The 22,147-nt window shown below is 42.3% G+C and overlaps 1 protein-coding gene across 1 annotated transcript in view; it reads right to left on the bottom strand.

Moving 5' to 3' along the window:
• Positions 1–22,147, bottom strand: part of EFTUD2 (elongation factor Tu GTP binding domain containing 2) — a 49,569-nt gene that overhangs the window by 7,926 nt on the left and 19,496 nt on the right. Inside the window, exons 8-16 of the mRNA XM_072645995.1 lie at positions 18,469–18,559; positions 16,420–16,502; positions 15,465–15,631; positions 8,573–8,697; positions 4,918–4,981; positions 4,152–4,242; positions 1,755–1,890; positions 879–1,006; positions 243–436 (exon numbers count right to left, since the gene is read on the bottom strand). Coding sequence (XP_072502096.1) covers positions 243–436; positions 879–1,006; positions 1,755–1,890; positions 4,152–4,242; positions 4,918–4,981; positions 8,573–8,697; positions 15,465–15,631; positions 16,420–16,502; positions 18,469–18,559 — 1,079 coding nt within the window. The remainder of the gene's footprint in view (positions 1–242; positions 437–878; positions 1,007–1,754; positions 1,891–4,151; positions 4,243–4,917; positions 4,982–8,572; positions 8,698–15,464; positions 15,632–16,419; positions 16,503–18,468; positions 18,560–22,147) is intronic.

Here is a 22,147-nt window from a genome sequence, read left to right as displayed (position 1 = left end):
TGATACCTTTAGACTGGGCTACAGAAAAGAATGGAAATCCTCCTATAGAGAGGTTCAACTAAAACTTAAAAGAACCCATGAAGAGAATTTTTACACCATGGGAACCAGAGACTACATGTGAAGGGGTTTTCTTAAGCACATTGTAGAGAAATAGAGTACCACCATTTTCCTTTGACAGATAGACTACTCCTTCTTATACCCCGGACAGCACTAGTATGGATGCTGGCGCCACCTGGTGGTACCTGGCAACAGATATCCATAGGCGGCCCACAGTACAGATCTGGGAATCCTCTTCATCTTCCAAAGTATAGTTTTCCCCAAGCACCTTCACTGGCTGCCCAGCATGAATGGTGCCACTCAGCACCCGCCCAAAGGCATGGAACTGTACCCCATCATCAGTACTGTACATCTTGGTGGTGTGGCACATCAGAGGCCCCTGGTAGAGAGACAGAAAACAGCCCTGTTTATGTTCTGCAGGAGAATACAATGCCAGCTTCCTGGGGCTGGGATATGAATTTTCTGGGCATTGCTCAAGAAGAACTCTGCTTTCTTTTGGGAGAAAGCAAAGCTCAACACTACTCTTTGTTTTTGTTGACTGTCCACAGTCAACAGAAAGACTAAGTGAGAGCTGAGTACAGATAATTTCTCCATTTTTTCTGGAGGAAAAAAAACATGGTACAGAAAAGAATGGGGTTCTTTCTGCCAAAAATATGAATCCTGAGGGCTCAAATGTATATACCTTCACGTTATGAATCTGCTCAGGATGGGGAATGGTAGAAAAAGACAGAAAGGTCAGCATTAAGAATGCAGTAGTAGGGGAAAGGGCAGAGGAAGGGATGGGGGAGCAAGGGTGTTGGCCACTTAGCAGGTCTCCTTACGTCAGGATCACAGTCGCTCATGGCCTCACCAAGGTCTGAGTCTACACCACCAGTGTAAGTATGCTCAATCTTAGGCTTGGCGCCCACCTTTGGAGAAGGTATATGCTGCACACACATATCTACAAAGCCTGTGATGAGAGAGGAAGAGAATGCCATGATGATCTACTCTCCCTCAAGGAAAACCCATCCATTCAGAAAGGGTATGGAGTGGCTAGCTAACAGGGCCATTCATTGGACTGTGCAAGGGGCAAGGTCATCCTGGTGATGGGTTACTGATACTCACTTAGCAACAGATTTTTAAATTCAACCCAAAGCTCTAGGAAGCTTTCATGATTCCTTATCCAGGTATTTATTCAGATTAAACACTGAACCAGACATCTCATGCTCTCTTCCCTCATCTAACTCTTCTCTTTAAAGCACTATATTCTATTTCTGTTTAAAATGGGTTTTTTCTAGTTTCTCTAGTTAACTATTAGCAGTTCTCTATAAGAATAGGAAAATTTTCCATCTTTACTACATATCCCAAGTGCTGGGCCAGAATGACCACCTTGTACCTCCAGGGCACAATTAGCACAACTGCTAACCAACGATACTTGTCTGGGGAGTTTCTGAATCAGTCCATCTAAAACAAGTTGTACCAGGCTATGAAGCCCTCTAAAGAGGGTCACATTTATTCTTGCTCTCCCCTGAGATGCAAGTCAGCTCCTTGGTGATTTCAAGATCTAGGTCCTGATGCCATCCATCAAGGAAGGAAATAAGGAAAGCATATGGCTGTGCTGTGCTGCCCCTGAGGGTGCTTTCAAAGACTGTCCCCAAGCATTTCCAGGGTGAGTAGCTGATCTCTAGTACTTCTTGGCACTCAAGACTATTTATTACCTGTGAACTCCCCAAAGAACTTTTTGCAGACCAGCCTAAGGAGAGGGCGTATGTTCAGCTTTAGCTCCTCTTTGGTCAGGTGAATACCCAGTTCATCCAGGGTCCTCGGGAGGCTGGTGTCCACATCTCCCACAACCTATCACGACATAAGGTCACTAACACAGTCAGTCAAAGATGGTTACAGGATGTGACCCCAGAAAAATAAATGAGAACTGTTGGTTTCTTGTATGTATGTAGTGAGGCCAAAAGGTGGTGCAAAGGACAACTGCAAGAGTCCCTGGGGTTGGAGCTGCCACCAAGGATGACAGTGAGGGGACAGAGAGGAATTTTACTTTAGTTCCCACCTCCGGTACAGAAATATCAAAGTTAGAAAACTATGGCCTACTCAGGTGAGAGGCCCCTTGGAAGGACTAGTCACTGTTGGAAAACTATAGCCTGCTCTGCTGAGAGGTCCCTTGGAAGAACTGGTCACTGACTGCAAAAGAACAGACCAGCTCTCCCAATAGATGGTCTTCACTCAGGGAGACCAAGGGCTTTCAGTGCTGCCACCTCGTGTCTAAAAGCAGAATTTCATCTCGGATAGGCAATCATCCACACCTCCTCAGACAAGTGTGATTTAAAACATCAGAGCTCTGTGCGAAACCAAAAAAGGTCACTTGGCAGTGACCACATGTAGCACAATGCTGGACATACATCATCCTTTCTACACGCAAGGCTGAACCTAAGCCATTCCCAGTGCTCTCAGGGTCTATAGGGAGGGTGAGTCTATCAATTTCTTTCATTAACCCTAGCTGGTCATTCAAAGTTCTCTTACACCCTGGCCCCAACTCAGCTTTATTTTGTGCGTCTTCTCGTGTCTCTTGTGCTCCAACCAAACTCTGAACCCTTATTTACAGCGTTCTCTATAGCTGGAATCCCACAAAGCACATCCCTCCCCCCACCTCCAATCTCTACCTACTGATAGCCTATCCATCTCTGGTTTGAATGTGGTACAGTCGGCAACAGCTTTTAAAGAACTTCCCTGGGTAAGTTATCTGAGACGCAGGTGTATGGGAGCTATCTGGAGGGGACAAGCCTGTCCTAGGAGTACAAAGAAGCTGTTCCTGCCCCCCCAGTACCTCCTTGGACCTTTTATCTCCTTATTTTTATCTCCAGGTGGGCAAGCCTACTCAGGGTTATTGAGCACCCCTTTTCAGACAATGGAAAGCCATGGTCATTACTGATGCTGCTGCATAAATAAAGCCACTGCTGGATTTTTGTACTCAGGCCAGAGATTTTGAACATTGGCAGAAACATCATCCAGCTCAAATGCCATACCTTCTAAGATGCCTTTTTTGATGCCTTTAGCTAGAAGTGACTTCTCCTTCAGCTGAGCTCAAGGTACTCTGTATTCTTTTTTAGGCATACTAATTCATACTTTCCATACTACAGAGAACTGGAAACAAATCAGATGCCCATTCATTTGGGAATGATTATAAACAGACGGTGGTACATGAATACAATGGAATATTACTATGTTGTAAAAAATGATGACTCCAGGAAAGCACAGGAATACCTGAATGAACTGATGCAAGATGAAGTAAGCAGAACCAGAAAACAATTTATACCATGACAACAATGCTAAAGCAAAGAACAACCCCAATAACAAAACAAGTGAAACTGAATGCAAACCACATGCAAAATTATAATGACAAAACCTGGCCCCAAAGGGGAGGCATGAGAAAACACTGCCTATCAATTCTATGGGTGCAGAACATTGTATATAACAGCAGACCTTGGTGAAGTCAATAATCTGTGCTCAACTTTTCTCCCTCTTTTTCATTTTTTTACAATAAGAGAAGATTTTCTGAAAAGAAGGATACATACTTCTCATTTATATGTTAGGAGATAGAAATGATATGAGAACAAACAATATTAATAAACATTTATTTTAAAAAGTTTGTGAACTAATTCATTTATTCTAACATACCCCAGGAAAAGGAAAAAAAAAATCTAAAAAAAATATCTATTCAGCAAATATCTCTATTGTCACATGCTTTTCTAATTTTTCACACACCTTCCCAGCACAAAGAGCTGGTGGTCAATTACTATTGGCTGAATTGAGTTCTCAAGGCATCCCAGGGGGATTAACTTCCCCTAAAAGACTATTCCTTTAAACCACCCCATCTTTCCTTCTCCATCCAATGGAACTTGGCACATATCAGTGTTCAACAGATGGTCAAAAGAGAGACCAATTACGATCCTAACAAATGATAACACACAGTAGGGTGGACTTAGGGATAAAGGAAGCCAGTCCCCATGGCTGTGCTTCCCTGCCTCAGAAGAACAGAGCAGACCTGAGCAGGCAAGGGAAGTGAGGGTGTGGGAGGACAAACTGACACATTCACCTCCACTCACCTGAGCTAAGATCTTATAAAGTGGTTCTAAGACAAACTCCACAAAGCTCCGCTGAGAGCTGCTGGTTGGGGCCTTTTTGGTAAACTTCCGCCTAAAGGGTGAGAGAAAAGAAAGCTGTGGATACCTCTGGAGGACACAGTGCCTATCAAAACCCAGGTGGTTTGAAGCCAGTCAGGAGATAAGAGAAGAAAGTAAAAACTGCCAGAGAAAAACTCCTAAGGGATTCAGCTTCTGGGGTTGCCCTGGGACCTTTTCACTCTAGAAGCTCAATCTCTGAACTTCATACAATGCCCTCCTCCTGATTGGCTAGTTCCTCTCAGAACTAGGAGGATGCTCAGCCCAGCCATGTCTTTGTTTCTGACTCTCCAGGCTTTCTCTACCATGCCCCTGAGGTGGGTACCCACATCTCCTAGCACCACTCCTCTCTCTCTCCCAGTTTCCTTTTATGAGCTATCCTCCCCATTGAAATCTAAGTCTCTTGAGGATAGGAGCTGTCTTTCTTTCTGCTACCTTGTATTTAGCACAGTGCTTGGCACACACCAAGTGCTTAATACATGCTTGCTGACATAAAGATATCACTTCCCTGGCTAGAGCCAATGAAGTCAATCTCATTTAAGGAGGAGAAGAGGAGCAGGTTATGCCATTGAATGCTTTGGGGTTAAACCTTTATGAGCTCTCTTCCTCCATGTTCTTAATGACTGGGAGATAGCCTCAATGGGAAAGCACACCAACCCCTGGGGAAAGGGAAATTCTTTATGCCACTTACGTTTTAGGATTGAAGTAAATGTCACCCCATAGCCTCTTGGCAAATTCTTGGTAATTGATGTCACCTATATAACAAGACCAAAATGATAATCCACTTGCTGCTTGGAGTGCTGTTTGAATCCTTTAAATTATCATCACTGGCTCCTAAATAAGAGCATCAAGAACCTTATTTTCCAAGTTTAAAAGATCTGGACCAGAGGGACATATGAAAAGAGAGAGAGAAAGAAGCAACTGATACAAAGACAAGGAGTAAGAGGCAGAATAAAACAAACATTTTTGGGTATAGTCAACATGCGAATTTGTTTTCCTTGACTCTACATATTTGTAAAAAAGGCTGTTTTCCTTTCTTCTTCTTTTTTCCCCCGTCCATTAGGGGCTGAGGGGAGGGCAGGACATAAGGACATAAGGAAATGGCAGCAGAAAAAAAAAAAGCAAGAGAAAAGAGGACTGCTGGGGCTTCTTTCTAAAAGATGCTGAGGAGAGAACAGAGAGAAGGTCACAAAGAAGTAGACAAAGCACAACAATTTGGAAAGCTACAGGTTGAGTTGATTATATACTTAAAAATTAAAGCAAGCTGTGCATAACAGAAATCAGTGGCTTTACATACAGTCTTCTTTTTCTGTTTTACTATGCACATACAAATACCCATTTTATATGGTATTGGTTAAAGAATAAAAATAAGCATAACTAAGTCAATGAGACCGTGCAGAGACCAAAATGCAACTCTCAGTGTCCCCTGTACTCTCTAGTCTCAGCCTTTAGTGGTGTGTGAAGGAAAAGATGACTGACCCTTCTTCTGACTTTCTTGCAGAGGGTTCTCTGCTAGCACTGACACCCCATCCCTCTCCCCCATTTCTCTGTGATGCATGGGGAAGCTCTGGGCTGCTGCCAGTTTTAGCAACCCTCCTGCTGCAACCTGCCTGGCCCACCTCACTTCTGCTGTCCTCCTGCCCCGACTCTGTGCATACAGGACCTTAAGAGTATCCAGGAAAAAACATCAAATCTAGTTTGGAGCCTGGGACGTTCCACCCCCCACTGTCTGCCTCCCTGCCTCCCCCCCAAAAAATTCTGGTTTTGGTTGCTCTGTAAGTGCTGAACCTGATCAAGACAGACTGAACAACTCAGCCCTTCTGAGACTGGATTCAGCCCTAATCCAGCTGAGTCTCCAACTGGGTCAAACAACAAGCTGAGATTCAGGGTTCTGAGAGATTCTGCTGTTACACTGGTATCTCTAGAACTTCCTTTACATGGAAAACTTTACCCAGATATCTTTTTGGTCACTTCAGACTTAATCATTCTAAAATCAAAATAATTAATGTTCTTTTATCCCCTTGTCCCCCAAACCAGCCTCATCTATTTTTGTTCGGGATCCCATCACTTTTATAGTCACAAGATAGATATCCTTTATCGTTCTTGCCCTCCTCCCACCCCGCATTCAGTTCTAGTCACCAAGTCCTGTTGATTCTTCCAGTTTGCTATCCAGTCTCCAGCCTCTTCCCCTCACACCTGTATGTCTGATTTTCATAGCTGTTAATCCTACCCACTTCCCGCCAGTTTCACTTGTATTGATTTTATATATGTCCTGTATTTACTTATCTGTAATTACTTCATGTCCTCCAATAGACTAAGCTTTCCTGTCTGTATTTGTACCCTTAACTCCAAGTACAGTGGCTAGCTTAACAAACGCTTGTTGAGCAATATAAAACATTCACAAATGCCACATTCATCTGCTTCCAACTCTGGAAGACTCCCACGGCCTCCAGGACAGAGCCTGAGGCTGAAGGCCTGCATGGAACCTGGACTATGATGACCCCATTACTCATTAACAGAATTCTCTGTTCCAGCCACACTGATCTAATCATTACCTGAACATGCTGTGCACATTCCTAGCTCCAGGCCTGTCCTGCACACCTGGAATGCCCACCCTATTCTCTACCTGTCTGAACCCTTAGCTTTCTTCCAAGTTCAATCTAAATCCAATTTGGGGGCTTACTCCCTCCTCTGAACACCTGGGCCGATCATTAGTTATTAGTGCTGATAAAATGGATTTGGCTCTTTGCTTCTGCTGTCTGAATTCTTATTCATGCCCATGCTTATGTCCTCTCTCCCTAATACATCTCCAAATTCCCCAAGGGTTGGGACTGTGTTTTCCATGTCTCCTCTCTCTCTGCATCCCAGTGCCTAGAACAGACTATAACTATCGCGACAAATGTGAACACTGCCAGTGACAAAAATTAAAGCTGCTGGTGTATTCCCCTTCTGTGCTTTCCAGGATGAAACTTTCCTGCACTAACGCTGAGACAGAGGATAGGAATTTGTCTCTCCCATGTCTTGAAGACTTCCAACCAGGAGTTCCCATCATACAGCTACATTACATCTGCAGAAAGGATTCCCATGATTCTGCTTCATATGTTACCTATGCTCCACCACTGCAACAGGTTCTCACTAGTACTCATTGTCTACACTAGCAGGTCCCAGTCTGACATTAGCTTTCCACATCAGTCAGTCTATACTTGAAAAGTCTTTCTGCAACAAGGTCCAATGTCCCCATTCATCTTTCTTTTTTCACCTCTCAGAAAGGGGTATTTACTCAAGTGTAACAATAGGAACTGTTGGTATAAAACCAACTGTTCAGACCAATAGTCTATAACATACTCTCCAACTGTTCACACCAATAGTCTGTAACATACTCTCCCCAGCAGTCTTATACAGAGTCTAGGGAAAAGTGGGTTCAAATTTAGGTTATGTTTTTTCATTCTTTAACAAGAATAAATATAGAACTATTAAGGATAAATACCAGGGAGGCTTGAATAAGAAAGCTACAGGGACTCTCAATTTGGGGAGCTGAGGTAGGAACTCTAGAGAAGTCAAGAAGCCCTTAACATAGTTCAACTAAGCACAGCTAGAAAGAAAATTATACATAACCACTGCAAATCTAATACAGAGTCTTTTTACCCAGGCCTCTCAGGCTTGGCATACTGAACTGAACTGTGTGTGTTCGTCCTTCATTGCTGAAGAAGACCATGCCATCAGAGAAATAATGACATGACTTACACTTGACTTTGCTTTGAGTGAGGGAGGGCTGTGCAGGTCACCAGCCTCACTTCTCCTCCAGAGCCATCTGAATCTAGTGACCAGATATTCATCAGGATGACTGGAGATGACCCAGGTTAAGTGATTTGCTCAAAGTCACACAGCTAGTGAGTGTCAAGTGTCTGAGGTGAGATTTGAACTCAGGTCCTCCTGACTCCTGCACTGGTGCTGTATCCACTGCACCACCTAGCTGTCCCACTGAACTGAACTGCTAGAAAGGTCAATGATAATAGATGCTCCATATCTAAATAATGTGCCCCAAAGTATTTGTTGGCTTAAGGCATTCCTGGCTTCAGGGTATGCACTCTGTCAGGAGAGTTTTCATCCTAAAGAATAATTCACTTTCATCCTAAAGAATATTACCTCATCTTTTTCCTATCACTTATATTTCTTTTAATATTCATAATTCACTTGATCCTAAGAAGTGGCCTGGGGAAGGAAAAGAGTATTCAAAATACAGGTAAAAGTCAGAAAAAATCTCCCATGGAGGACTCTGGCAGGATGCCATGATTCTGTCTATTCAGAATAAGATACTGTTGAAGTAAAAAAGACAGATAGCTTACCAAAGGTGTCGGCATAGATCTTGGCAAAGGAGCCTAGTGTGAAGCAGATGCTGTATTGGGAGCTGGAAAAACAGACATTGCCCAGAAGCGGAGAGAGGATCAGGTTCTCATCGGTGGAATACATGCTGAAACAGAGAAGGCCACAAATAGAATGACAAGCTGGTATGGACACTTGGATGATAGGAAAGTATTGACACATGGCACGAAGCTGTATGTGGGGCAGTATCATCGCACAATCCAATTGCCTAAATGTGCTTACATAATAGGCTCAACACTGCCAATAGCTTGGCCCAAGAGAGTGATATGATGGAGCTGTTTCCCTAACTCTCATTAACAAAGTGATTTCCCAGAGTTAGTAATATTATGCATAATCTTGGAAAAAGTTAACTGCACAGGACTGACAAGGGGCAAGGGGCCAAAGACAAAGATTTTACTGTACAGAACACAAATCAACAGTGCCAAGATATGAATGAGTTTTAGGGAAATGGCAATTACACTAATATACTTGGAATATTCCCTAATGCAAACATGTATTCCTTGTAGCTTATCATTTGCTGAAAAATTCTCCCTACTATACAGTATCATTTTGTTTTATTGTTTTAATGCAGCGTCTTTACTTTGAAATTTAAGATTGTCTATTTTTCTTTAGACTGACAAACTGAAACATGGTGTTTGTTTAGGACTATGAGTCAGGCTTTCCTCACTCTGTGCTGATGCAGAATCATAGATTTAGAATTGGAAAAAAATCTTGGAGTTGGCTGGGACAGAGCTAGTCACCCTCATTTAAAGATGAGGAAACTGAGGCTCAGTGGAACTTATAGATCTGTCCAACATTATATAAATAAGTAGCAAGACTGAGATTTTAATCTAGGTTCTGTCCCCAAAATCCAGTGTTTCCCCCACCGTACCATAGTGTCTCACAAAATTACTTAAAACCATTTGATTTCTTCTGTCAAAACAAAATCTTCCTTTCTCCCTTGCCCTGTTCTGCCCACTGATTGTTATTGTTTGTCCTTCATTCTGGAAGAGGACCATGACATCAGGAAGGTGACATCATGACTTACAAGTGAAATGGATTTAAGTGAGGGAGGGCTATGTAAAGTTCTAAGTCTTACCTTCTCCTCTGGAGCCATCTGTGTCCAGTGGCCAGATATGGATCAGGACAAGCAGAAACTGCCCCTCTGCTTACTGAACTACTTGAGCAAAGTACAGTTTTATCTAAGGACTTTCCCCTGCCAACTCCACATCAGACACTAAGTCCTAACAATCTGACTATTAATCCTTTTTGCATCCTCTTGCCACTACCCTCATACAGATTCTTTTTTAAAAAATTAATTTATTTGTTTTCAGTTTTCTACAATCACTTCCATAAATCTTAGATTTTCTCCCCCTTCCTCCCCGAGACAGCATGCAATCTTCTATGGGTTCTACACATACATTCTTACTAAATAGATTTCCACCTTAGTCATGCTGCATAAAAGAATTAAAATGAATGTGAAAAACCAAGAAAAAAACCAAACCAAACCAACACATAACACAAGAGAAAATAGTCTGCTTCATTCTGTGATCCAATTCCATGGTTCTTTCTCTGGATGTGGATGGCATTTTGCCTCAAGAGTCCTTTAGGAATGTTTTAGGTCCTTGCATTGCTGTGAAGGGCTAAATCTACCAGAAAAATGCCTCGCACACTGTGGTTGTTGCTGTGTACAAAGTTCTCCCGGTTCTGCTCCTTTCACTCAGCATCAGTTCATCTAAGTCCTTCCTAGGTCTCTCTGAAGTCTTCCTGTTCATCATTTCTTACAGCACAATAGTATTCCTTTACATGCATATACCACAACTTGTTTAGCCATTCCCCAACTGATGGGCATCATCTCAATTTCCAGTTCTTGGCCACTACACCTCGCTATAAATATTTTTGTACATGAGGGACCCTTTCCCATTTTTACGATCTCTTTGGGATACAGTCCTAGAAGCAATATTGCTGAGTCAAAGGGTCCTCATAAAAAATCTCATTACCATTCTATACTTGATGTTTCATCCTGACAGGGCTTTACACTTGTCCTCTCTTTGTACACCAACCTATCCTTCACAACAATGCCAGACAAATCTCCCTAGAATGTACATCTCTGCTCAAAATCCACCAAAAGTTAGCTCTTCTATACTAAGTAAACTTTAAACTTTACTAGCCTGGAATTCAAGTCCCTCTAACCTGCTGTCACCCTACTTTCCCAGTCTTACCTCAGAATGATATTTATAAGTTTTGCACTTTATATCCATTATGTCAACTGTGCAGTCACTACAACAAAGCAATTCTCCTATTCTTACCTGATTCTGACTGACCACAGTGACTGTTCCAAACCTTCTCTTCTCTCCTCAAATTCCCCACAACAACCCCTTCCCCCACCATTTTAGCCAAGAATTTTAAGGTGATGTAATGTTAATGGGATTTAAAATGTTCCCCAGCCATTTCACAGGCCTCAAATGGAGCCCGTTAAGGGAAGCTTGCTTATGGGGAGGTTTGTTTGCTTGGAGGCTCTGACATCTTTTGGTCATTAGGCACTGAAGTAGACAGGCTGTGATGTCTTCTGGCTCTCTACATAATATAAGGTTAGCATTTTGCTTTGGGGCTGGAAGAAAGTTCATGTGATGTGGCCAGATGAGACTCTGGGTAGCCCATGAAAGAGTCCCTGGCTTTGAAAACCCAGATGTTGCTGCTTCTCTCTCTGGTAACTATGTATATATGTAATGGTCGGACAGTTGGATCTGTCTGTTGATCTGTGATGTATGTATTGCTTATGGTCAGATATTTAGAAGCCCTATCTGTTGGTCTTTATGCTATTTTCTCTGTTTATAATTTCTGTTTGTACTTTTTCTGAAGTTCAGGGTGTTGACTTTCCCCCCTGAACTAAGTGAACGATATATGTGTCTGATTAAAGTAAGATGGTTGACCCCTTTAAGATGTTTTCCTTTAAGAAAAGTAGATCCAAGAACCTGTACTAGCAGGTCATCCTGGGTATGCTAGGGTGCTTGCTGTTACAGGCAATTAGCAGAAAGCCCTCTCTTCTCCCTTTTTCCTCATCATACATCCTGCTCACATTATCCCCAACTATGTAATCCTCTTTCACTGATGTCTCTAATGAAGAGGTGATCCTTGTCCCCAAGGCCAAACCCTCTCCATATCCCCTCCATCCTATCTCCAGCACACTGCTCTATCATCCCTACTAATTTTTAATCTCTCCTTATCTATTGACTCCTTTTTCTGTTGTCTGCAATCATGCTCAAATCTCCCTCTTCTTAAAAAATCCCTCACCAGATGCTATCATCTCCACTAATTCTCCCCTATTTTTCTCCTTTTCTCAGCTAACCTTGAAAAAAACCAATTGGTGGCATCTATAACTCCTTTCCTCTCAGTCTTCTGAGCCTTCTGCAATCTGACTTCTGACCTCATTACTCAACAGAAAGTCTGCTCTCCATATTTATTAAGAGCTTTGAAATGGCCAAATCTAATGGTTTCTCCTGAATCCTCCCTTCTCTTGAGCTCTCTGCAATATCTGACACACTGACCACTTTCTCCTCTCCTCTCTGGGTTTTCAGGACATTCTTGATTCTCTTGGTTCTCCTCCCACCTATGTGACTGCTACTTCTTAATTTCCTTTGGTAGGTCATCTTCCATATTATGGCCCCTAACAGTTTAGGCTCTGACTGGACCCACCTCTTTTCTCCCTACATACTCTCACATTTGGTGGTGATCCTATCAGCTCCCATTGCTGTAATTATCACCTCTAGGCAGATGACTCCTAGGTCTCCACATGTGGCTTTAGTCTCTCTTCTGAGCTCCAGTTCATCATCATCAACTGCTTAGTGGACACTTCACATTAGATCTAGCCCTCTTCTGAACCTCCTTACTGCTGCTGAGGGCACCACCATCCTCCTAGTGACCCAGTGCCATCCTTGATGCCTTTCTCTCTTCCACCCCAAATATCTCATCCATGATCAAATCTGGTTTTTATCTCCACAATATCTTTTGCTTTCAACCTGTTCTTCTTTCAGTGACCATCTTAGTTCAGGCCCTTACCACCTCACATCTAGACAACGGTCTCCTAAACTGGTTCTCCCTGCCTCAGGTTTCTCTGTACTCTAAATCCACCTCCACAAAGTGGATTCTTGAAGCCAAAGTGATTTCCTGAAGCACAGGCCTGACCATGTCACCAAGTCCTACGCAGCAAATTCTAGTGGCTCAACTTACTTCTAGAATCTAACTTCTCCATTTTACATTTAAAGCTCTTCCAACGCTAGACCCTTCTAATCTTTCCAGTCTTCTTCCACATTACTCCCCTTCACATGCTCCATGATCCAGCTACATTAGACTATTTATCATTCCTCACACATAATGTTCTATCTCTAGTCTTGATCCCTTTGTGCTGGCTGTCCTCATACCTGGAATGCTTTCTTAGAAAGGCTTCCTTTGAGACTCAACACAAGTGCCATATTCTGTAGGAGGCCTTTCTAGGTTCCTTCAGCTAATAAGTTAGCCTTCCTGTCTAAAGTTACCTTCCTTCTATTTGGTATATATCTTATAAATTCCTATATACATACAGATTATCTCCATTACTGAAATGTAAATTTCTTAAGGGCAGGGACTTTTCTTTCTATCTCCAGAAATTAGCATGGGGCCTGGCACATATTAAGTGCTTAACAAATGTTGTTGACTGCGTAATCTCTTTGATCCATACAACATGCCTGTGAGGCAGGTTCTCTGGGCACCATTATCCTCTTCTTAAAGATGAGGAAGAGAAGGCTAAAAGGGACACAGTGGCTTATCCATGGTGATACTATTCCTCTCTAGGCACAGTGTTGCAGCTAACCTCCTCCCACCCCAATCCTGTACATTCCCTTATGAGTAATGACCTTTCCCCCTTTAGTATCCTGGATTGCACAAGCGTTTTGAACCCTGCATAGGTACTTCTCATGTATTTTGAAAGTTGGATATGGGTATACAAAATCCCATGGACAATGGCTATCTAAACTTCTTATCTCCCCAACAGGGTGCCATACACAGCAGTCACTTAATCAATATGTTGAATGAATTCCTGTAGAAAAAGCCTCCTGAGGGAGCATTTAAGACCCAGACTATGGCAAACCTAAGACATGCTGCCTTTTAGTTCTGCCCCTCCCATGCCTCTCTCACACAACTGGCAGAATCACTTTCTTAAAGCACAAGTCTGACCACGTCACTCCTTGGCCCCAGAACTGAGCAGTACTCTTTGGCCTCCAGGATAAAATACAAACTTAGCTTAGAGCTTAAAGTCCTTCACACAGTCTGGCCCAGTCTGCCTTTGCCTCCTTCTCCCTGCCTACATTCTTCAGCACAGCTAAAGTAGCCCATAGGCTTCTTGAGCTCGGCAATTAGCCATCTTCTGAACCTCTTCCCAGGCTTTCTGTCTCCTGTATTCGAATCATGAGCTGCTTCCTCCTCATATCCACAGCTCAACATGTGTCATTTCTTTCTGGATTCCCCTCCTGGTGTCCTCAGTTGTGAGTGCTCAATTCCCTCCTCAAATAACAGGTTAATATGTTGTACTCCCTCAATCTCCACCATCCTTCAAGGAGAACACTGACTCCATGGGGGCAGGGACTGCTCATGTTTTGTCTTTGCAATCCCAGTGCTTAGCAAAAAGTAAGTACTTAACTTAATAAATGCTTGTCGGATTAGAAAAGACTTTATAGCTATGAGGCAGGATAAGTAAAGAGGGACAGACAAACCATGTTATAAGGCAACAGAAACTACAAAAGAGTTGCAAGAAATCATCTTGGGGATGAAGAAGCCAAAAGACTCCTACTAGTGGTTCTGTGTGCTGTTCAGATGCTGTTCTCAATTCTCTACAGTGCAATAACTCTTGAAGGCAAAAAGCATCTTTACAGATAGATCTAGATGGCTGTTTTATGGAATCCTAGGGTTGGCAGAGACTTCAAAAGACCATTCAGTTCATTCCTCTACATTTACACAAAGTTGCACACTGAGCATGGTAGATGGTAGGAATAATGGCAATGTTGTTAGTAGTAGCAGCAGCCATTTCTACAGCCCTTTCAGGTTGGCAAAAGTCCCTTACCCCCATGATTTCATTTAAGTTTCACAACAATGCTGTGAATTAGGTGCTATTATTATCCCCATTTTACAGATTAGAAAGCAGCTCAGGAATGTTAAACGACTTGCCCAAGACCACACATCTAGTAAATGACAAAGGCATACTCCAAACCCAGTCTTTCCTAACTCCAAGTGTGGAACATACTATGCAATACATCACAAGCTTTCCAATGCATTGTTGGGAAATTCTTTCTGAACCTGTCCAGTTTGAAATGAGGCCCACTTTAGGAACAGCGACTTGCTGCCACTTATTCAATACTCCTTATACTGAAGGTCTGAGCCTAGTTGGGTCATCTGGTTGATTAACAATGACAACAAGACCAAGTTTATTGTTCACTCCTTTCATGGTCACAGCCTGTATCCCCAAGCCTTGATCTCCCTAGAAAAAAAATCTCAGAACACACACCTTGTCAAATGTGGGTTAGCAACAACATCTCTGTCTGTGTCAAACACACTAACTCTGTTATTAAGTCCCTTCAGTCTCTGGCCTTCTTTTACCTAGGCCAAATTATCTCGATGCTTCCTACTACCTGTGTGGCCTTTGGCAGTCACTTCATCATTTTGGGTCTCTTTCTCATGTAGGGTCCTTTCCAGCTCCAGGTTTTTGACCCTAAGGAACTCTATGCCTTGAGATCACACCAATTCACTTCCATCTAGTCCTCCCAAACCACAACCTGAAGGTTACAATCTCTAAAAAACCCAATGACACCAAAGAAGGGAAGGATACTCCAATAGTCTCCCTCATACCTGATTAATCCATTGACCTCATCCACAATGTGGCGCAACTTGTAATAGGCGTCTGTTGGGGGAAGTTTCAGCTCTAGAATCAGTCGGTCAATCTTGTTGATGCACACAGTGACGGCCAGCCTTTCCTGCACTGCATGCTTGATCAGCCGCTCAGTATTCAGCATCACCTAAGAAACACCAGACTCAGGAAATGGAAAAGCCATAGAGCCTCATAGCATGGCTGCAAAGAGCCCTATCTTTTAACATGGGCAAAGCAGGAAAGAAGCCTGGGACAGCAGACAAGTTCCCTTATTTATCCTTAGAACTGGTAAGGCAAGACCTGTTATTAGCCAAAAGGTAGCACTATTTGTAAAGAACTATGCAAACCTTAAAACACTGTAGAAATGCTAGTTTTTATTATTACCACTTAAAGAAGCAGGATTATCTGGTTAAGAACTAATAGCTCCCCCTACTGGCCATCTCACCAATGGCACACAAGTGAGGAAACTATTGGTGTGGCTTTCTAACTACTTGGCAAAGGGTCTGTGGAAATCTTGAATTTGTTCATATTCTTTCTCAGCAGAGCTTTCTAACTCCTACCACTAATTCAATAAAATCAGTAATATAAAACAAATATTTTAAATACTTTTAGAATACAAATATTTTAAATATTTTATACTTGTCTCCTCCCTTCAGACAACAATATTATTTATTCATTTCCTAAATCAGGTTGAATTTCGCTGATTCTCAGCTCCACCAAGGAAAGGGAGTGATTATACCCCCTTTTAAGAACTGATGCTGAATTTGATTTGCTGTCCTTAAATTAGAGCAAAACTAGAATTTAATCACAACTTAAGTTAATCAACAAAACTTCTGAATTCTTCTCATTCTTTTGCTCTGAGAATTATTTAGAGCAAATATAAGGGAAGGGGGTTAAGATGATATTGTCCAAGTTCTCACAAAAGCAAATGCTTACCCCCTCAGCTGCATCGATGAAAAGTACTACCCCATCAGAGATGCGCAAGCCAGCTGTTACCTCGTCAGAAAAATTCACATGTCCTAAAAAAAGCAAAAATGCAGGAAGGGCAGTTTGTGGACACTGGATTAAGCAATGGTAGTCTTACCTGCCGGAAATGACTCAAATGAAAGTACCTGGTTCTCTTCCTTCAGAACCGTTACTGCAGCTACAGACAACCTAGAGATCTGTAACTCCTCCTTACCTTCCCCCAAGCCAAAGTCTCCCACAATTCTTGAAATTCCCATTGATAAGACACATTGAATTAATCCTCTTCTACAGAAGGCCTTGTTAGATGAGAAGGGATACACATTCGTACCCATTAACACATTAATACAAATAAATTTATTTAACTAGCAAGTAGCTGCTCTAGAAAGCAGATAACAAAACCCTGTGAAAAGGGGACAGAGGACAGAGGTGCAGCTTTAAGTACCAAGCCTGGCACCCTATGCCTTGCTCTCCCACTAACTTAATGTCTGACCGTGGGAAAGTCACTGGCCCCTGGGCCTTGTCTGCCTCATTTGAGAGTTGGACTAGATTATTTCTCAGGTCCTTTCTCAGTTCTGACAGCTTATTTTTCAATAACAAGCACATTTTCTTGACCCAGGAGGTGTCAAGGGACAGTTCAGAACTCAGGAGAAAGGCAGGGGCAGGAGGGGGTCATAAGCAGCACGAGAGCATGGGTGCTTTGGGAGAGGAGAGGAAAATTGGTAAAAGTAGGGGAAGGCTGGGTTATATAATTCTAATCTAGGGATACCCTAAATCAGGGGTGGGGAACCTGCAGCCTCAAGGCCACAAGTGGCCTTCCAGGTCCTCGAGTGCAGCCTTCTGACTGAGTTCAAGTTTTATAGAACAAATTTTTTGATTAAGGGATTTGTTCTGTGAAGTTTGGATTCAGTCTAAGGGTCATACTTGGGGACCTGTAGGACAACATGTGGCCTCAAGGTCACAGGTTCCCCACCCCTGCCCTAGATCAAGAGGGAAAACCTATTAGGGAAGTCATGGTTTCCTTCAATCATATGGCACTGGAACCAAAAACAAGGGCACATGGGATGTCTGGAACTGGTCAGCCAGCACTAATTAGCTATTTAAAAGATACTTTATTTACTATTACATATAATATATGTAACAATATAGAATATAAAATAGTAACACAATATTACACATATATATTGATTATGTAATATGTATTATAGCTTTATAACATGTTTGTTATTAAATAACATATTATTTATTATTCATTCCTAGGCAGGAGGGATTTAAAGCATGATGGATATCCACTGAAAGTTCTCTCTCCAAAGTTACTACAATTCTCCTAAAATGCAAGTCTGAACTTGTCACCTCCCTACTCAGGAAACTTCAGGGGCTCCCTATTGCCTCCAGAAGCAAATACAAAATGTTCTATTTGGCATTCTATATGGCCCTGCATAATGTAGCACCCTCTTACCTATCCAGGCTCCATCGACCTTATTTCCTGACATGTACTCTTTGATCCAGTGACACTGGTCTCCCGGTTGTTTCATGAACAAGACACTCCATCTCTAGGATCCAGGCATTCTCTCTGGCTGTCCCTCATGTGTGAAATGTCCTCCCTGCTTTTCTCTGACTATAGCCCTCACTGGTTTCCTTTAAGTCACAATTAAAATCCCACCTTGTATAAGAAGCCTTCCCCAAACCTTCTTTAATTCTAGTGCCTTCTCTCTATTAATTATTTCCTACTTATCCTGTACATAGCTTGCTTGGCACATATTTGTTTGCATGCTGTTTCCCTCATTAGACTGTAAGTCCTTGAGGGGAGGGACTCTTTTTCCTCTTTGTGTATCCCCAGAACTTAGCACAGTACCTAGCATGTAGGAGATGTTTAATAAACGTTTATTGACTGACTGACACCCAAGCATGAACCGGTCTATTCTGAAAATTGAAAACATGAAGGAAAGCAAGAAGTGGCTGCGATGTTAAAAGGTTAAGGAATGACCTATTTGTCACGCCAGCAGACACCAGCCTACTCACCTGGTGTGTCCATGATATTGAAGAGGTAAGACTTTCCCTTGGTATCTGGCAGGACCACTGTCACTGGAGTACTTTTGATGCCAACACCCCTCTGAAAGGATAAAGTTAGAAGATGAGATATAAACTTAAGAGGGAATTCTGTTCTAGAGATCTTGCCAACTCAAGATGAACTGATCTCCAAGAACCTCCTCCCTCACACACATAGTATGTGATTTTTAATTAAGCCCATTCGGCTACGATCTTTTTTTTTTCCTGCTATGATCTTGGTAAATTATTTTTCCCTTTCTTTTCAGTGAGGTGAGGAGAGAGATTCCCTATCACAAATCTGGAATAATAAAGAAAGGTGGAAGGTAATAGGAAGATCGTACAAAGTTTATTAGAGAAATCTGGGTCTAATCTCCCCTAAATCTCTCTGATAAGGGTAGAAAATTTTTTAATCTAGTGTGACTGGACTAAAGTTAAAAAAAAATCAATAGAGAGACTTAAGTAAAAAGTAATTTTATTTATGGGTAGTTTTTATTTTAGATTTTAAAATCTTGTTCATTTCATTTTAAAATAACAGGGAACATAAAAAAAGAACAAACAATAGGAAACTAATAAATCGAATTGGACAGTGCATATGTTTATACAGAGACATACATAAATATGTGTACCTTCACACATGCATGTTTAGAGTCAGAGAGGGGGTAGTAGAGCACTGTGGATAGATGGCTGGTCTAGGTTCAAATCTGCCTCTGATACTCAGCAATTGTGAGACCCCCATTAACCCTTATGTGCTTCAGGCAAATCTCTACAACTTCTCTAGGAAATCATACCCTTTATAATCTACATTGGTGGAGAGAATTCCTATACCAGGATTTCTCTACAATGATAAAAAACAATCAATAAACATTTAATGATCACAAACTATACACCAGATACTGTGCTAGGGGCTTGCAGCAGGGGTGGAGGCATCCACAAAGGCAAAACTAAAATTGTTCCTGCCCTTATGGAACCTACTTTCTATAAGAGGGAAACCACTTGTACACATATAAGTAAATAGAATAAATACAAAGTAATTTCAGGGGTGGGGCACTAGCAGCTGGGAGGGAATCAGGAGAAGCTTCCTGCAGGAAGTGGTGCTAGGGCTTAAAAAAGCAGAGATGAGGAGGAAAGACAGATCACATTTGGGGGAGCAAAACTTCGCAATAAGTCTGGAAAAGCAGACTGGAAACAGCCTGTGGCGCTTTAAATGTCAAACAAAAGAGTTTGTAATTTATCCTAGTGGCAAGAGGGAGCCACTGGAGCTTCTTGAGCAGGGGAATGACATGGTCAGATGTGTGCTTTATAAATGCCATCTGGCAGCTGAGTGGATGACGAATTAAGAGGAGAGACTGGAGTCTAGAAGGCTACTCCAGCAGTCTAAGAGAAAGGAGCTGACAGTCTGAACCAGGATGACTAAGACTGTAGAGAGAGGTGCAGATGTGACAGATGTGGAGGGGAGCAGGGAGGAGAGTAAAGAACTGAGGTTGATGTTGAAATTCTGAACGGAAGGATGGTGGCGGCCTCAACATGAGCTGGGAAGTCAGAAAGGTGAATTTGAGGGATAAAATGATGAGTTCTATTTGGGGTTTAATGAGGGACAGGAGGTAGAATGCTTACTAAGCAGGCTAAAGTAGAGTTTATAAAGTCAGTTTAGGGCTCAATATATAGATGTGGGAGTCATCAGCACAGAGATGATAACTACACCCATGAGAATTAAAGACATCAGTGAGAAGGTGTAGGGAGAGAAGAGGGCCTAAGCCAACTATATTCATTCAGTTAGTGGCGGGACAAGGATGAGAATGTAGTAAAGGAGAACAAAAGCATCCAGGGAGGTAAGAGAAGCAAGAAAGAGCAAAGTCATACAAACCCAGAAAGGGAAGAGTATCCAGGTGGAGAGGTGGTCACCAGCATCAAAAGAAAAAGTCACAGGATCTGGCAATTAAGAGGTCACTGGGAACTGGAGACAGCAGCTTTAGTTAAGTGATGAGGGTCAAAGTCAGACTATAAGTGGGGTTGAGGAGTAAGGGAGAGAAGGACTGGAGACAGAAAGTATAGACAGCCTTTTCTAGGAGTCTGGTTGTGAAAGGGAGGATAGCTTAGGCAGGGAAGGGGAAGGGAAGATGTTAGCAGAGTTAAGTGAAAATTTTCTAAGGACAGAGGAGATCTGGGCATGTTTGTGGGCAGCAAGGAAGGAATCTGTAACTAGAGAGACTGAAGATTAGATAGAGATGTGACAATAATGACAGCAATCTTCTGGAGAAGACAGAAGGGAATGAGATCAGGGGCACAAGCAGAGAAGGCTGGTCATCTCATCATCAGAGACTGGATTAAAGGAGAGGAGGATGGGGAGCTCAAAGAAAACAGCCTCTTTTCTCAGTAAAAGTATGAGGCAAGGACCTCTGAGAAGGGAAAAGAGTGTGGCGTAGAGGCTTGAGAAAAAAAGATTTTGAACAGTTACTGTAAGGAATGCAGACCTGTCAATGAAGGAAGAGCAAAGGGGTTTTGGAGGGTCCAGTTGAGACTGGATAACAAACTTGTAGTGGAACCAGGGAGTACAGTTGTGTGACTTCTTCCATCCCTATTCAGCCTCATTGCTCTAGGAAGGAAGGAAGCAGATGGTAGGTGTAACCAAGAGATGGATTTGGGCAAGGAATGAGTGATGAAAGGCCAAGGGTATAAGAATAGAGTGAAGAGTGCAAAGAAGACAGTGTAAAGTTCAGCTTGTTAACTACTGGGTTTGGGAAGGGTGGAAAAGGAGAGCAGAAATTGAAGATGCATAGCATATTATGTATATCTCTCTCTACAGAAACATGTACATATGCGTACTTGAGCACCTGTGTGATGAGACAGAAAGAGACTGAGAAAGGGAGAAAGAGAGATGGAGAAAAGACACTGTTGGAGAGATAGGAACAGAGAAACAAAGAGAATTTGTATACTTCAGAGAGATCCTAGGTTCAAATCCTGCCTCTGACATCCACTGGCTTTGTGACTTAGGACAAATCACTTTCCCTTCACTGCTCCAGGCATTGGTTTCCTCAGCTACAAATGAGACTTGATGACCTCTAAGGTCCTTTTCAGCTCTAAATCTATATATTACATGTGGTACAATAGAAAGGGCTCTAAATTTGGAGCAAGAAGTTGATGAATTTGACGTCTAATTCTTGCATGACTTTGATCAAGTCACATTAGGACAATAAACCCACACTTTCTACCTCAGAGACACAGATTAAGGGTTGACTTGGATGGGAGAGGTCAGAGTCCAATCTCCTCATTTTACTGATGAAGAAACTGAATCCTAGAGATTGGGAGTCAGCTGGAGAAGTGCCCTGGGTCACACAAGGCTAGTAAGTGCATGAGGCAGAATCTGAGACTTCCAGCCAACTCACTCCACAATACGCTGCTTTGTAAAATAAAGCCAATGCTTGTGATCCAAGTGTCTTGCAAACTGTATGTGCATACAAACACGTTAGTTCTATGAACTGTTCATTTATTAAGGAAGGGGAAAAGAAAGAGAAACGAAAACATGGATGACAGAGACAGACAAATATATGCCCCACTGACACAGCTCAAATGAGAGCCAGTAGTACACTCATCTAAGGGGAATGAGGCTAGATTTAGAGATACAAAGCATGGCCTCAAATCCTTGTTGTGAGAC

The sequence above is a fragment of the Notamacropus eugenii genome, chromosome 2 (assembly GCF_028372415.1).
Source record: "Notamacropus eugenii isolate mMacEug1 chromosome 2, mMacEug1.pri_v2, whole genome shotgun sequence".
In the NCBI taxonomy this organism is placed as follows: Eukaryota; Metazoa; Chordata; class Mammalia; order Diprotodontia; family Macropodidae; genus Notamacropus; species Notamacropus eugenii.
The sequence above is the reverse complement of the archived record's forward strand: the minus strand, read 5'-3'. Positions and strand labels throughout refer to the sequence as shown.